Here is a 17449-nt window from a genome sequence, read left to right as displayed (position 1 = left end):
TGGTGACAGACTGGATGTCACACACCAACAACAGGTTTACGAATCAAAATGGTAGAAGGTTAGCTCTGTAGTGTTAGTATGCAAACAGTCGCTGGTATGCAGGTAGCAGTTTAAAAAAATTTGAGAAAAGAACAAGGGAATGTAACACACAAAAAACAAGTTTATAAATCAAAACAGTAGTAAGTTAGATCTGTAGTGTTGGCGTGTTAAATTTAGCCAAAACCAGGCTAGGAGCTGACGAAAAGGTGTTGGCAAACACACGAACCTTTGAGAAAATGTCTCCCATTTTGATCTCTATTTCCTTTTTGTGTGCATAAAATAATGTAGAAACTCTGCCCCCAAGTGAAACCTAGCTTAGAACAGCTCGCCTCACTTTGACGTCATCATAACATCGCTCCTTCTGAAGCCATTTATCTTTTGATGAAAACAAAAAAACCCACTTTACCTCTATTTTAGCATTTAAAAATGGGTTTTTAGAAATTGGGTCACTGAGATAAAAATAATGAATGCCTCTCAACTTCTTGCGGCTTAACTCTGAAAAGACCGAAATGTTAGTTTTTGGTCCATCTAAATGCTGTGACTTGTTCTAAAAACTGCTCTGAACATTGAAATATGTAATATCACCCAGAGTGACTCAGTCAAAAATTTAGGTGTCACATTTGACCGCAATCTGTCGTTTCAAACACACGTTAGGAATATTACTAGAACAGCTTTTTTCCATGTTCGCAACGTAGCTTAAATTCGCCCTATGCTGTCTCAGTCGGATGCAGAGATCATAATTCATGCGTTTGTTACCTCCCGTCTCGATTAATGTAATGTACTACTCTCCGGTGTCCCAAAGTCCAACATCAAGAGCCTTCAGCTGGTACAAAATGCTGCTGCAAGGCTTTTAACTAAGACTAAGTTTTGATAACATTACATGCGTTTTAACTAACCTGCATTGGCTCCCGGTTAGATTAAGATAGGATTTTAAGGTTCTCTTGGTATAATACAAAATCATGCATGGACTTGCTCCCTCTTATCTTTCCGATTTAATTTCCCCCTATGTTCCGGTTCGGAGCCTTCGCTCTGAAAATGCTTGTGATCCCAAGAGCCAAGAAGAGACCCGCAGGTTCGAGAGCATTCCCCATTCGGGCCCCGGTGCTGTGAAATGCTCTTCCCCCTGAGATCCGATCCCATCTGTTTTTTTGCACTGTGATGACTTTGCACCAAATGCAATATTGCACAACCCTTACGATAACAACGGTATTACGATAACACTGTATGTAACATCCCACATGCCGACATTTCTCGAGTAAATACCATGTAAATTATAACCATAGCCTTATCCCCCTTGTTTTATAACCTTATCTTCTCTGTTCCTTTATCTTCTTGGCTCATACCTTACTGTGAATGTGTAAAACTGGAGTGTCATGCCCAATTTCGTTGTCACAATATGTTAACCCATTTTGTAACAATGACAATAAAGGTATATTCTATCTTAGACCTCAGTGGAAATGTCTAAATCTAAGCTTAAAACACACTTCTATGCTATAGCATATGAATAACCTATATGTTATGTTGACAATACCTGTGTATTATTTGCCCTCATGTAGGTTTTGGATCAGGGGGTGGTGTCATAATGGTCTGTGGTCTGTCCAGCCCTTTGAGTCTCTTTGTGTTTAAGGGCGTCACAAATAATCATGACTTGACTTGACAATATTAAGATCTGATCAGGCCACCTCCATAATCACTCAGGACAGGAGAATGGAATCGACTGTTTTTATGGCAGTGCAATTATCGGAGATGTTATCGGAGTTTTGGACGGAATTGGAAAAAAATACGATACATACTTCTGGTTTGATAGACGACCGATATTTGGGTTGATATTGGACTATTATCAATCTTGGTTTAGGCAATCCTTTATGATTACTCAGGAACAGAAACTGGAATCGACTGCTTGCTTGTGAGCGTAACTATGGGAGGCAAAACCGAAATTGATCTGATACAGCTTTCTGCACTGATACTTGACTCATACACATTGTTTCCCAGGGCCCTCACCACCCTAGACAAGTGTGCAATACTGTGAAAATATATATCTTGCGACTTACAGTATTTGGTTTTTTTTTTTGTTGCCGCCAAATGTTATTGCACTACTGTTACCATGCACTATTCTTTCAAGGCACTGTTATTATACTCAGGCCAATCTCGAAGCACAACCTTTTAATTATGTTTGTCTATTTATCGTAACAAACGTATTTTTCTGTTTAAAGTCTTTACTACATATTTACCCTGGAATGCTTTGTCTAATCTTGTTCCACACCATGATTCACCTCGTTGATATCAATGACAATAGAGAAAATTAAATACTGTTAGAGCTATGAGTGTTTTTGTTGTTGTACTATCCACATGTGGAAATGCTTCTCGTGTCATCTGCCTTTCATTTTTTGTTCAGTTCGAGCTACCTGGTGTACCAATATATTCTGCATCTACATTCCTTTATGTTTGGTTCAGTCGGACCCAGTTAGTGTTACAGCTTTTTATCTCATTGTCTGCCGGCACTCTCATTGTTCTGGCCATGTTTGGGAATATTTTTGCCGTTCGCCCTTATGTTTTGTTCCATAAAAGTAGCTGATATTTCAACATCATTTCCCTTTAATGTTTTGTGTTACTAAGAGTTAAGCTCGTGTTTCAACATTATGTTTCATATTCTTATATTTCTAGCCACATCTGTGTGCGAATAGGAACATCTACCGACTGATTTGTGTCCTCTAAATGAGTGTTTCTTAACGGGTGCGTCAGGACCCAAGAGCGGCTTACAGACCAATTTTCAGTGTCAAAAATGATTCAAAGAAAAAAAACGATGTTCTATTACGCTACTTAACATTGAGTGGTGTTAAAGCCCTGCTCGATCTCTTCCTTCCCTTCAGTCAATCGAGGCCATTCCGATTGTGTCCTAGAGAGCCTGCATGTTGGTTTTATTTCCTTCCTCTATTGGGAGGTACAATAAATGGTTTCAAATTGGTATATTTCTAACTTTTTACCCGTATGGTTGTATTATCTTCATAATCAAATAAAAATATTTGGGGTATTGGCTATTTGAAATCAGTTTTAGGGGGTTGCTTCTCTGCGATGTTGGCTTTTCTGCAATAGTAAGGGAACTTATAGCTTGATTAGAGTTTGAATGTGCCTTTGTTTGTCTGTTATCCTTAAAAAATGGCTGAACGAAGCGAAAGATTACCGTATTTTCCGCACTATAAGGCGCACCTAAAAGTCTTTTTTTTTTTTTTTTTTTTTTTTCAAAAGCTGACCATGCGCCTTATAACACAGTGCGCCTTATATATGGCTCAATATTAAATTCCCAAGGTCTCGCAACTACGAGAAACCGCCGCCGACTCCATTTTTCGCGCTGTGCATACTGGGAAATATTAAACAACGATTCTCTTTCATACGTGCATTTGTATAAAAAATGGCTCCTGTTAAGAGACACGCGTACAACGCAGAGTATGAACTCAAGGCGATCAGTCACGCAGCACAACACGGCAATAGAGCGGCAGCGAGAGAGTTAAACTTAAATGAATCGATGGTACGGAAGTGGAGAAAGGATGAAGATAAGCTCCGCCAAGTATGGAAAACTCAACAAAGTTCCCGTGGCAATAAAGCAAGATGGCCAGAGTTAGAGGAGACACTTGAACAGTGGGTTGTTCAACAAAGAGCGGCAAGCAGAAGTGTCAGTACGATAACTATACGTATGAAGGCAACAACGCTGGCACAGGACAACAACACCGGACGTGGACACATCAGAAGAAGAATTCGAGGGATTCGTCGATGAGGAGCTTAGAGAGTGATCTTTGTTTTTCTTTTGTGTGTTTACGTTTTACATTTTACAGTTATTATGTTATTGCTTTATTGTTATTGTTTTGCACTCGTTGTTTTTACACATTACGAGTGTCACTTTATTGCGATTGCACTAACGTTACATTTAAAATAACAGTATCAGACGTTTTTTTCTTTGCGTGTTGACTAAATGGACAAAAAATAAAATGATATGTCGATGTTGTTCAAAGATGTTAAAGATGTGTCACGAAAATGCTTTACCTCAGAGAAAATAATAAAACGGCTGTTTATTTATTTTGGGAGTGAATGGAGTTGTGGAAAGCTTGTTTGTTAATAAAGTTTGACCTTTTTGAATGTTTTAGTGACATTCCCTTGAGCGTGGCAACATCTAGAGGTTGCATAACGTAACTACATTCTCTACTGTAGTCAAGTCGTCACATTTATTTACCGTAAATAGCCCTTAATCCCAAAAATGTCTCGAAGGACTGCACAGGATTACAATTACAAAATTGCACAATTACCTGATCTTAAACCAGCATGCACTTATAGCGCCTTATAATGGGGTGCGTCTTATGTATGACATAAGTTTTAAAATATATCATTCATTGAAGGTGCGCCTTATAACACGGTGCGCCATTTAGTGCGGAAAATACGGTATATCCAGGTGCTGTTTAGATTCTTGCAACAAATATATCCATTTGGGGCCCGCAAACGATTATTCAAGATGTCTTTTGCCTTAGTGCTCGGAACTACGGGGCAGAGCTTTCCTCCCAATGTTTCTTCTTCTTGTGAGGCGTTGTACTTTTTTTGTGACAAAGTTTAATTTTCCTTCGTGCTCGTTACGCTCACACGCTATCACTTCATTTAAATATTGTTTTCTGTCTAAACCAATCAGATTATTTTGTATTCATGTGACCTCACTTCTAGCCAATAAGATGTGTTCTCTTATGCCTGTACTTTCCAATAAATGAGTTCCAATGAGCCCAACTTGGTAATCCATTTGGAAGCAACCTAAGTTCCGACTCAGAGTGTGCTCTTTTCTCCATCCTAATACAATCTCGAGTTTTAACCTCGACAGCAAATATATACGGTAAGTTACGTTTTATTTTTGCTTGTAATTTGTCCTTTTTTTCTGAATGTGAATATAATCAACTAGCTCTGCTTTTAAATGCACAACCCTTTCATCTGATAAATTTGAGAAGCAATTTATTTTCCCCTGCGACTGGCTGGCAACCAGTTCAGGAAGTCTCTTGCCAACTGCCCAAAGATAACATGGACGGGCTCCGGCACCCCCGTGACCCTACTGAGGATAAGCGATGTAGATAATGGATGAATAAATGAATGAATGATTTGGGTGGAATTCTGGGTCAGTTGAGAACCACTAGTCTAGATCATAATATTGAAAGAACACAAGCAGTCTGAATCTAACTGACGTGACAAGCAAGCATAGAATAGACGATGTCTTCAACAGAGAGGTCAAGTTAACTTGCTCTGCAATGGTTTTAAATGATTTTGAATTAACAAATATACTAAACAGGTAACTAGAAACACCAAGTATTGTGTGTCCTTTAATTTTTAATTCAAAAGAATCGGCAACATGGAAACCTTAATTTAAAACGTGCGACTTGATGTTGTTTGTACGAAGGACAGAAGAGAGGAAACATCGACTTTTTATTAATTGTTTGAAATTAGTTTTTGAATTTTAAATATATGTTATTCAAATTAAATTGTGTAAAACACGTGGTGAACAATTTTCTTCTTCAAATATTGCACTTGAAATAACCTTAAAAGAGCATTAATAGGTGCGGGACGTCACTACCAGACGTTACACGCCATTTTCCCCCAATTTTTTTTTTTTTTTTGTCTGATTTAAAATTCAAATGACTCGACTTTAAAGTATTTTTCTCGAATAAAAAAGTGGATATTAGGAAAGTGTCAAATCAAGTCCGAATTTACGTTAGATTTTGCTTGGTTTGTTTTCCTCTTCAGTTATTGTTGTGTCCTACTCATATGTACAGCGACCTTGGTGTTAAAGGTGCTTCGAAATTCATTGGATCATTATTATATTTATGCTTACGGTTATTATTATTTGTGTTATTATTACTATTCTCATCTCATCAGCTGCACCGCTTATCCTCAGTAGGGTCACGGGGATGTTGGAGCCCATCCCAGCAATCATCGGGCAGTGGGCAGGGGACACCCTGGACTGGTTGCCAGCCAATCGCAGGGCACACAGGGACAGACAACTCACTCGCTCAGTCACACCTAGGGACAATTTGGACCGGCCAATTCACCTGAAATGCATGTTTTTTTGGAATGTGGGAGGAAACCGGAGTGCCCGGAGGAAACCCACGCAAGCACGGGGAAAGCATACAAACTCCACACAGTACGGCCGGGAGCTGGATTTGAACCCACTCAGGACGTTCCCACGACCTCAGAACTGTGCCGCACACGCGCTAACCACTGCGCCGCCGTGCTGCCCCCTTATTATTATTATTATTATCATCATCTCATCTCATTAGCCGTGCCGCTTATCCCCATTAGGGTCGCGGGGGGGGGCTGGAGCCCATCCCAGCCATCTCCGGGCAGCGGGCAGGGGACACCCTGAACTGGTTGCCAGCCAATTGCAGGGCATATTATTACTATTATTATTATTATTGTTGTTTACGCTAAAAGATAAAATCACTAAATATCATAGTAAGATGAGGGTGGGATGAATTTACAGGAAACACACGCGAGAAAAAAAGTCGCGTCTTTTTCGTCCTAAGGGACGAAAATATATTTATTTCCTAAGTGTTCGTCGAGCGGTGCATTTAAGTGTCTTCGTTAATCAGATCTTCCGTGGGCCGTCGTGGAACATCGCACACTTTCAGGGAATGTTATATTTCTGCAAACAATTAAAGATTTACGTATTTGTAAAGAGTTTCGGGTTGCTAAATTCTCTGCATGATTATTTCCACCCAGGTACAAATTCAATTCACCAGATTTATTCTGATTCTATACTTGATTCGTATGATTATCGTTCCAAAATAAGAATCAAAGAATAAACTCTCAAATAAAATAGAAATTCAACAACAATAAACTGTATATCACAGCATCTACAGTTATCATATTATTTCAAAGAAAAATACAGCTTTATCAAGCAAATCACGAGTTACTCTGCCACAATCTCTTGGATTAAAGTGATGATTGCAGCCTTCAATTTTCAAATGTTCCTCCCCACTTTTAATGGTATGTTAATTTTATTTATTTATTTTTTCACATGAATTTATTTATTTTGGTTTTGTTACGTGTACTATAGACTAATAGACTCTCAATCCGTGATTCTGACATATGGTGCTATTTCTCCCTACTATTTCCTTCTCTAGCGACTTGTGCTTTAACTCACTTTTGTTATTTTTAGATTCGTTCTTCACTGTCGCTCGCTTTCCACAACTGCCAGCTGCATCCAAATGGAGGACAACTGCGCCGGCGATGCTAATCCTGCGCAGCCCCAACCGGGCATCTTCTCGATGTCCACTCAACATCTCAGCCAGTTGCCGCGCCGGGGAGCCGTCAACTTGGACTTCAGCGATCTGTCCTACACCATCCAGGAAGGGCCCTGGTACAAGAAGACAGGTTAAGTCATTGCCTAGCAACAGAACCCAGATTACCTATTTCTCGGAAAAATGTTCCAATATCAGTCCGGGAAAAAAATATAGATTTAATTGGCACTCACATACAAGAAGTCAATCCCAGTTTCCACTCCAGAGTAATTCAAGAGTTGACCTGATCCAATATTGAATTGAATTTTTTGTTTATTGTCATTGATATCTCATCTCATCTTATCTCATCTCATCTCATTAGCTACACCGCTTATCCTCAGTAGGGTCGCGGGGGTGCTGGAGCCCATCCCAGCAATCATCGGGCAGTGGGCAGGGGACACCCTGAACTGGTTGCCGGCCAATCGCAGGGCACACGGGGACAGACAACTCACTCGCTCAATCACACCTAGGGACAATTTGGACCGGCCAATTCACCTGACATGCATGTTTTTGGAATGTGGGAGGAAACCGGAGTGCCCGGAGGAAACCCACGCAAGCACGGGGAAAGCATACAAACTCCACACAGTACGGCCGGGAGCTGGATTTGAACCCACTCAGGACGTTCCCACGACCTCAGAACTGTGCCGCACACGCGCTAACCACTGCGCCGCCGTGCTGCCCCCTTATTATTATTATTATTATCATCATCTCATCTCATTAGCCGTGCCGCTTATCCCCATTAGGGTCGCGGGGGGGCTGGAGCCCATCCCAGCCATCTCCGGGCAGTGGGCAGGGGACACCCTGAACTGGTTGCCGGCCAATCGCAGGGCACACGGGGACAGACAACTCACTCGCTCAATCACACCTAGGGACAATTTGGACCGGCCAATTCACCTGACATGCATGTTTTTGGAATGTGGGAGGAAACCCACATTGATATCAACGTTGTGAAACCTTATATGCAACAACATTAGCCATGGCACTCCAAGGTAAACATGTAAGAAAGACTTTAAAGTGAAAAAAGATTAAAGACTGTCAGGAGAGACAGGCATAAATAATTTCAAAGTAGTGCTTAGAGACTGACCTAACTCATAAAATAGCAATGAAAGAATCTTGCAGCGTAACAGTAGCAGTTCAATAATAAGTTTTGCACGCTTGTGCAGGGCGGTGATAAGAGAACAATATTATTATCAGCCCAACATATCTGTGTATTAGCTCCAATAATTCCAAGTTCTGGTCAGATGTGATTGAAGAGGTGGCCTTATCCGATATTGAGATTGATCCAATATCGGCTCAGAAATTTGTATCAAACTAGTCCAGTTCTTGCTTCTGAGTGATTGTTAAGATGGTCTGCTCCAACCCAGAAATCTGGATCGTATTCCAAAACTCTGATTCTGGCTCCAAAAATTGCTCTTCAATGCAAGCAGTTAATACCCGTATCCTTTCCGGAGTAATTATAGAGATGGCCTGATCCAATACTGACAACAGTCCGACATTGCCCCAAAAACTTGTATCGTTTCCTTTTCGGATTGCAAATCAATTTGAGGGGAGCAGGCCTGAGGTTAGATCCGATCATCCAAACCTGAATCTGGACTCCAAATCCAGAATTCAAAAATGTGTAGTGAAGATATTAGATTGGTTGATATCGGCCCAGGCTGCAATATTGGTATCATACTGGAAAATGGATAAACCCCCTTTTTTTTTTCTATTTCTCTGGATCAGGTTCGAAAACTCTGTTGAAGAATCTGTCTGGCCAATTCAACAGCAAAGAGCTCGTCGCCATCACGGGACCTCCCGGAGCCGGCAAATCCTCCATGATGGACGTCCTGGCGGGGTACAGGTATAAATGCCGGGCTGGGACGCACGTCCTCCAAATGGGTTTTTCTGCAATGGTCTGAATCCTTCGCAGGGAGACGGGCATGAGAGGCAAAATCCTGGTCAACGGTCATCCCAGAGACTTGAAAAAATTCCAAAAGATGTCCTGCTACATCATGCAAAGCAATGTGCTCTGGCCGCGCCTATCCACCAAGCAGGCCATGATGGTATGTTTATAAAAACTAAAAAAGTGTTAAAAAGAATGGAAGAAGTGCTGAAAATAAACAAAAATGACTCAAAAACACGGAAAGTTTTGAAAAATGGTGAAAAGTAAGCAAAAAGTACAAAAATGTATGGAATAATTGTGAAATAAAGTACTAGGTTTAGTCACGTGCTGTTAATAACAGGTCAAGTCTGGTTTAAAACTCAATCAATTTCAAAATAGGCACTTTTTGTTAAAAACGAATCACTTATGAACACTCCTTGATTAAAAGGAATCATTTTCAGTTTGAAATGGGCACTTCCGGTTTAAAACTGGCACTTTTCATTCAACGCAGTTCACTTCCTGATTGTAATGGTCACTTCCATTCTCGAGATCAGGCCCTCACGGTTCAAAATGAGTCTCTTCCAGTTGAAATTGGGTCACCTGTGGTTTAAAAAGGTCACTTTCTGTCTCAAAACAAGCACTTGCAAGTCAGTTTCAGTCTAAAATAAGCTTACTTACTGCCACTTAAATGAATAAACATTGAATCCCCTGTTTTCTGTATATTAGGTGGCCGCCAATCTGAAACTCAACGAGCCCATGAACGTCAAGGAGAAAATCGTAAGTCCTTCCACGTCAAGTTTCGCTTTTGGGATTGTTTTGCTGATTACGATTCCTGGTTGGTCGCAGGTAAATGAACTTCTGACTTCTTTGGGTCTGATCGACTGCGCTGAAACCCGAACTGAAAATTTGTCGTGGAGCCAGTCCAAAAGGTTGGCCATTGCTCTGGAGCTGGTCAACAATCCACCGGTCATGTTCTTCGATGAGCCCATCAGGTGTGATGTTCCATGATGACGTCTTCAATTATGAATTCTCTCAAATTACAAACCCATCTTTTAAATGTCAATTGTTTTTGTCCTGTTTTTATTTTGTAATGTTGGAGAAAAAGTTTTTATTCATTCAAAGTTTCCAAATGTACCCCAAATTTTCATGTTTAATAGTTTTATTGACTGGATATACTTTGTATACGCTGGTTTTCAGTTTTATACACGTGCTTTTAGTTGAATTGACTAAAATTCCCTTTTATAGACTGGCTTTCAGGTTTGTTGCCCGGACTTCAGTTAAATGAAACTTAAGGTCAATAAAACTTAAACAGTCAATAAAACTGAATGCAAGTCATTGAGACTGAGTCAATAAAACTGAAAGTCAGCTTTGAATAAGGAAAACCAATCAATAACACTGATATCTAGTCCACGAAACTGAAAGCTGGTCTATGAGGCTGAGATCCAACATCTTAAATTGAAAGCGAGATAGTAATACTTAAAGTCGTTCAATAAAACTGAATCAAACTGAAAGATAGTGAATAAGACTGAAAGCCTTTCTATCAAACTGAAAGCGGGTCCGTAAAACTGAAAGTCAATCAAAAGAACTGAAAGCCAGTCTATGAAACTGAAAGCCAGTAAAAATGTACCGCACTCGAAATGTCAATTTGGACTCCAATCTGGGCTGAGAAGGTCAAGCTTCTCCTTTTAAAAGGAAGACCATCCCGAAAACTAGTCTACAATCAGTTTGATTTTCCGCATTTGTGTCTCAGTGGGTTGGACGGTGCAACGTCCATGCAGGTCATCTCTCTCCTCAAGCGTCTCGCTAACCAGGGACGGACCATCATCTGCACCATCACCCACCTAGAATGGGACCGCTTTCAAATGTTCGACAAGGTAATAGATTTTGGGTTGAATTCGCTCTTTAAATCAATCATTTATCTTAAGCGATGAGTTTCATATTTCTATCAAGACCAACACAGTCAAAAAAACCTCTGCGTTTTGTAATCTGAGGTGTCGAGCGTTTGTGCTTCACATGGGGTACCGATCTATGGTCACGTTTGACTTAAAAGAACGTCTTTTTTAACTTTCCCAGATTAAAGTGCAATTGCAACTCCACTACACTAGGGGGCAGTGGCATGCTCAGTGGCAGAGTGTTTTGTTTACATTGAAACTCCACGCAGTGCATTCATCACAGAGCATAATCCTTGAGTATGAAGTGTAGACATTAGGTGTAGTCTGCCCTCAAGTGACCCAATAAAGAGTGTTTTATCTTCCGGGGGGGTTTTGACGGAAAATAATTGAGAAGATTAAGGTTAAGAGTTAAAGTCAAGGGTTAGTTTGGTGGATTAGGAATTAGTTAGGGTTAGGGATTTGAGTGAAGGGTGTCAGGGTTAGGAGTTATGGGGTGAAGGTTAGACAATTAAGGTTAGGAGGTCGAGGTTTGGGTTTGGGCTACTAGGTTAGGGATAGGTCTTAGGGTTAGGGCTGGAGGGTAAGAGTTATGAGTTTAGGGGGTAAATGTTAGGGGTTAGTCAGTAGATCAGTGGGTTAGGGTTAAAGAGTTAGGGGGTTAGTGGAGTGGATTTAGGGGTCAGGGTTACTGGGTTAGTGGTAAGGGTTGGAATTATGGGGTAAGTAGTTACGTCTGTAAATTAGGTGGGCCATTGGGGTAAGGTTTGGAACTAGGAGTTAGAGGTTCAAGTCAGGGTGGTAGGATTAGGAGATATTAGGGGGTTAGGGGTTAGCAGTTGGGTTCGTGGGTTTAGGGGTTAACATGTTAGGGGTTGGTGCTCGGGGGTAATGGTTTGGGTTAGGAGTTATGGCTTTAAGCATAGGGGCCTAGTTCTTAGATTAGTTGGCTATGGCAAGTCGGTTAGGAGGGTGGGGTGATGGTTACTGTGTTAGATTAAGGGGGTCGAGATGGGAGGGTCGGGTTAATAGTTATAGTCTTGAGGGGATAACAAAAGACCATTTCTTTCAATAAGGCACAACGTGTAGTGTTCCTCCTGACAATCATGCAGATATGTTTCGAAATTCTCCACGCACCGTGGATCTCGAGAAATTATTTCTCGAAGTTGACTTTTGACCTGTGCTATGACGCCACCGGATCACAACAGGGAATCAAAACAATGGCCATTCTCGTTAAAAACAGACGGCGATCTAAGTAATGCATAACACTTATATCCGCTTGGAATAATTGGAACTTTGCTTACCGTGTCGCTGGGGGACTGTTTTGTCCGAGTTGCTGAGGTTGGGGGAGGGAAGCAGCTGCGTTACCTGTGCTTTGTTTAAATCTTGGCACCTTACAAGCTGAAGTTGCTCTCTTCTCCCCATCAGTTGTACATCCTGTGTCGAGGCCAATGCATCTACAAGGGGACGGTGCAACACCTGATCCCTCACCTGAAACGACTCAACCATGTTTGCCCTCGGTACCACAACCCGGTCAATTTCAGTGAGTGTTGCGAGAACCCGTCCGCTTTCTCTGTGTGTTATTACCCTGTTTTCCCCCTTCAGTCATCAAGGTAGCGATTGGGACGCTCGAGGACATGCACGTCTCGATCGAGGTGGCACAAGGGAGTCAATGTTGTGAGGACAGCAGGAGAAACTTGGCGGGGGGGGACGCTCACTCCTCCTATAGCGAAATGGTAAGACATCCCAAAGATTTGGAACAGTTCTAGATTTCAAATGTCAGAAAAAAAACATGTATTTTTTTTAAGTTCATAATTTATATTTGAATTACTTGAATTTAGACGCTACCGAGGATAAGCAGTGCAGATATTGGATGAAGGGGCAGCACGGCGGTGCAGTGGTTAGCGCGTGTCCGCCACAGTTCTGAGGTCATGAGATCAAACCTCCTGTGTGGAGTTTGCATGTTCTCCCCTTGCTTGCGTGGGTTTCCTCCGGACACTCCGGTTTCCTCTCACATTCCAAAAACATGCATGTTAGGTTAATTGGCCGGTCCAAATTGTCAGTAATGGATGGATGGATGGAAAAAATAAATACATACATTTGTATAAAATAGATGAGATCATCAAAAAATAACACATTACAACAAACTATATTGTATCATATTATGAGAAATAAAAAAATAACTCATTAGAAAAATAAAAGGAAATCAGTTAAAAAATATACAAAACAGTAAATCACAAAAAATCTACATCATAACAATGATAAGAATAATAAAAATAGAGAATAAAATAACCTTTTTTGTTTTTGAAAATGAAAAAAGTTGTAAAAAATACACATTACATACATTTAAAGAAAGGAGAAATAGAAGATTGAAACAAATGAATAAAAACATAAAATTTAAAGAAAAGGAAAAAACTGAAAATAAATTACATTTTTAGAAATCAAGAATTTTACAGGTACACAGTATGAATATCTCATCTCATTAGCCGTACCGCTTATCCTCATTAGGGTCGCGGGGGGGCTGGAGCCCATCCCAGCCATCTCCGGGCAGTGGGCAGGGGACACCCTCAACTGGTTGCCAGCCAATCGCAGGGCACACAGGGACAGACGACTCATTGGCTCATTCACACCTAGGGACAATTTGGACCGGCCAATTCACCTGAAATGCATGTTTTTGGAACGTGGGAGGAAACCGGAGTGCCCGGAGGAAACCCACGCAAGCACGGGGAGAACATACAAACTCCGCACAGCTGGATTTGAACCCACGACAGGTTCCCATGACATGAACTGTGCCGCACAAGCGCTAACCACTGCGCCGCCGTGCTGTCCCAGTATGAATATATAACATTATAATAACGAATTAAACAAAAAAGGAAACACTAAAAATTGAGGTGTTTAGAAAAATTCAAAAGAAAAATGAATTAAAATGAACCTCAAGATAAATTGAAAAAAAAGTAGAAAGAATAAAATGAATTGAATTTTTTCATTTTGGCTATGATAGTATTTCAATTAATAAATAATAAATAAATAAATTAAACACGAAATAAACATTGATTAAAAACGAAAAAATGAACCCAAAAAATCATTTGAAAAAAGGAATTTTTAAAAATAATATGGTATAAATTAAAAAAAGTGCTTTGATAAACATTTCTTTCTGCAGTCATTGGCTCCCCTGCCCAATCCTCGAGACTTTGCCACCAGTACCTTGCAACAGTTCTACATCCTCTTCAAAAGAAACCTGGTATCCATATGCAGAGACGCGGTAAGACTTTTCCGTCCCAAAGAGTTCTGAGACTATTGTGAGGATTGTGATCGAGGTTACGGTTTCTGAAGGTTCTCCAAGTGGCTTTCCACATCATGATGGGCCTCTTTATCGGTCTCCTTTACCCCGATATCGGAAACGACGCCCAACACGCCCTCGACAACACCGGCATTCTTTTCTTCTCCATGCTGTTCCTGATGTTCGGCGCCCTGATGCCAACCGTCCTCACTTGTGAGCAATGCAGAAGGTGGAGGGACTCATTAAGGTGGCACGCTTAGAACCAATTGGGTTTTTTTGTTGGCCAGTTCCTCTGGAGATGTCGGTTTATGTCACGGAAGATTTCAACTCCTGGTACAGCCTTAATGCCTACTACATGGCCAAAACCTTTGCTGACATCCTCTTTCAGGTAAGATTTGCAGCCCCTTGTTTTTTTCGGGACCGGTGGTTGTGTACCCTCCTGGAACTTTTCAGTTTATCCTTTGCTATGGACTTGTTCTTTCTTCTCCTGTAATATCTAGATGTTTCTTTCATTTTCCTTTCTTTCTTTCTTTCTTTCTTTCTGCATTTGTATTCCATTTACCCATGTCCTGGGATTTTAGTATCTTTTTTGCCATTTTACTGGATTTTTTTTATCTGCCTTTTGACCCCTGTTTTTTTTTTATTCTGCCTGCCCCCCTGGGGATTTTCTCTTTCTGGATTTTTGTCTCTTCTTTCCAGATTTTACTATCTATCTGTCCTCCACTGGATTTTTCTCTCTGACCTTTTTATGGATTATGACACCATCCCCTGATCTAAAACCTACATGAGGGCAAGGAAACACTCAAAAACCTCAACTAGTAAACAAGTCCAAATATGATAATCTCTTGCAGATTATCTGTCCAGTCCTGTACTGCAACATCGTTTACTGGATGACGAGCCAGCCTCCGGAAGCGATTCGGTTCTTGCTGTTCCTGGCCTTGTCCACAGCCATCGCCCTGGTGGCGCAGTCCCTGGGGCTGCTCATCAGGGTGGTGTCTCCGTCACCGCAGGTGGAACTTTCTATATGGAAAATCCGGATCCAGAAAAGGAAAATAGTGGATGAAAATAACTTAAAAAAACCACAGATATTCACCTCCCGGATCTGGATTCTCCATGGTTAGAGGCTTGTCTTTGATTCATTCAATTGCTTTGTTTTCAATGATAACCCCCAGGTGGCGGCAATTGCTGGACATTTGACAGCCTTCCCCATCATCCTCTTTTCTGGTATATTTGGGAGGATCAGCGCTAGTCCGTACTACCTGCAGTGGACCTCCTACGTCTGTTACGCCAGGTAACTTCGGGAGTCGTTTGCTTGCCAGTACTACAAGCTAGCTTGCCGAATACAGAGATACATGCTAGTATGTCGCCAAAGAGAGCCCCGGGACCTTTGAGCCGCAGTCGACTAACTGTGGCGGCAGTAAGAGTGCAACAGGAGTTACTTCTGGGGCAACAAATGGAGAAAGAAAGAAAGAGACGGAGAGGGAAAGAGAAAGAGGGAGAGAATGAAAAAAGAGCAAAGGTGAGAAGACAGAAAGAAAAAAAAGACAAAGACATAGCATGATGGTAAAAAAGACTGAGAATAAGACACAAAAAAGAGAGAGACAGAGAGAAAAAGAGAAAAGTGAGGAAGGGGAAAAGGGAGAGAGAGAGATATAGAGAGAAAAAAGAGAGAAAAAGAGAAAGAAAAGCAGCCACAGGTTTTGGCAACATCACGTGTACATATTTCAAACTGCAACTCATTTTTCTCTTGTGCTTCTCTCAATATTGTCTAGCGGGCCGGATTCAATCCCTTGGCTGTCCTGATCCAGTCTGCAGGCCGCAGTGTGAGGGCTAAAAATTGCAAACCTTATCTTTCCTTCTCAGGTACGGCTTCGAGGGCTTGGTCCAGTCCATTTACGGCATGAACCGAAGCGATCTTCGGTGCGACGTGGAGCGATGTGATTTCCAGGACCCGCAACAAATCATACACTCCCTGATCGGGGAGGACGCCAAACTCCATGTGGATTTTATCGTCCTGGGATTCTTTTTTATTTTCATCCGCGTGGCCACCTATTTGTTCCTGCGCTACAAAATCTCCTCCAATCGCTGAGCTATGCTAATGACCACTAGCCGTTGTTTGTGCACGTAACTCCAGTAAAATTCTTGAAAAAGTCACATTTTTTGCTTTGCTTATTCTTGGTTCAGGCAAACGTTATTATTTTGATGTCATCTCCTTTACTGATTGTAGGTCCCTGCTTTTGGGATTTCCGAAAATAATATCCATCCAGTATTTTTTTTTTTTTTTAGCATTTATAGAATATAGCCAGACATATACATGGTTTGTTGTGCACGTGACAAAAATAAAATCCTCGAAAAAGTAAAATTTGTCCTCTGTTTTTTTCTCTCTCAGGCAAAGACGTGTTGATGAATGCTTTTAGCTTCTCTTGTTAGATGATTGTAATTCTCTGCTTCTCAGACTGCCCGAAAACTGAATGTTTCAATTTCCAGAACTGAGGAATCCCGAAAAATAGACTAGTGTATTTTTGGAATCCCCCAAAATACAATTAAAATAACCTATTTGACAAAGCCCTCCCCAGACTCCCACAAAATAGATTTATTTTACCGGGTCTGAAGACTCTTGAAAGTTTGGTTATTTGAATTCCCTGCTCTATGAATTCCCCAAAGTCAATTATTTTAATTCCCAGCTCTGAAAATAGATGAATGAATGAAAACTTTATTTTGAACATTAAAATAAAAACAATGACTCAACAACAAAATAATGTGATCATAACATGTTGGAAAAGGGATAGTCAGTCGCTTATTTTCCCTATCCCATCATCCTCCCTATTAATTACTGTAAGTGGGGCAAAAACAAGAATGTGATTTTCTTTTTTTAAATTGTGATATGATTTTTTTCAATGGTCAGAAATTACAAGAGTATTTTTTTTAATCTGCAAAAACAATCATGACAAATTTACGATTGTGATCTTTTATCATAAATGTTTTTCCCTTTTAGCTCAATAAGATCGAGAAAATGGTCAGAAATGAGAAAATGAGTATTGAAAACGTTTTTAAAAAATAATGGTGATGAAATAAATCA

The 17449-nt window shown here is 40.7% G+C and overlaps 2 protein-coding genes across 3 annotated transcripts in view; one reads left to right on the top strand and one right to left on the bottom strand.

The window, feature by feature from the left end:
* The window catches only part of LOC148356913 (ATP-binding cassette sub-family G member 1-like), a 162937-nt gene that overhangs the window by 58253 nt on the left and 87235 nt on the right, over positions 1 to 17449 (bottom strand). The gene's annotated exons all lie outside the window — the stretch shown is intronic.
* Positions 3551 to 16732, top strand: LOC148356921 (ATP-binding cassette sub-family G member 4-like). 2 transcript variants are annotated; one of them, XM_088347858.1, is made up of 15 exons: positions 3551 to 4906; positions 7220 to 7434; positions 9063 to 9180; positions 9250 to 9382; positions 9928 to 9978; positions 10048 to 10193; positions 10952 to 11075; positions 12519 to 12633; positions 12696 to 12826; positions 14251 to 14352; positions 14424 to 14583; positions 14658 to 14758; positions 15222 to 15380; positions 15543 to 15661; positions 16234 to 16732. In XM_088347858.1, the coding sequence occupies exons 2-15, from the start codon at positions 7269 to 7271 to the stop codon at positions 16457 to 16459; spliced, it is 1851 nt and encodes a 616-aa protein (XP_088203984.1). In that variant the 5' UTR covers positions 3551 to 4906; positions 7220 to 7268; the 3' UTR covers positions 16460 to 16732. The 2 variants fall into 2 exon arrangements, with proteins under 2 accessions (XP_088203984.1, XP_088203985.1); XM_088347859.1 differs by lacking the exon at positions 7220 to 7434 and having other exon boundaries at positions 3552 to 4906.

This window comes from Urocampus carinirostris, chromosome 11, assembly GCF_059441175.1.
Source record: "Urocampus carinirostris isolate Australia breed hairy pipefish chromosome 11, RoL_Ucar_1.0, whole genome shotgun sequence".
Lineage (NCBI taxonomy): Eukaryota > Metazoa > Chordata > Actinopteri > Syngnathiformes > Syngnathidae > Urocampus > Urocampus carinirostris.
Note: the sequence above shows the minus strand (reverse complement) of the source record. Positions and strands in the feature narration are given on the sequence as shown.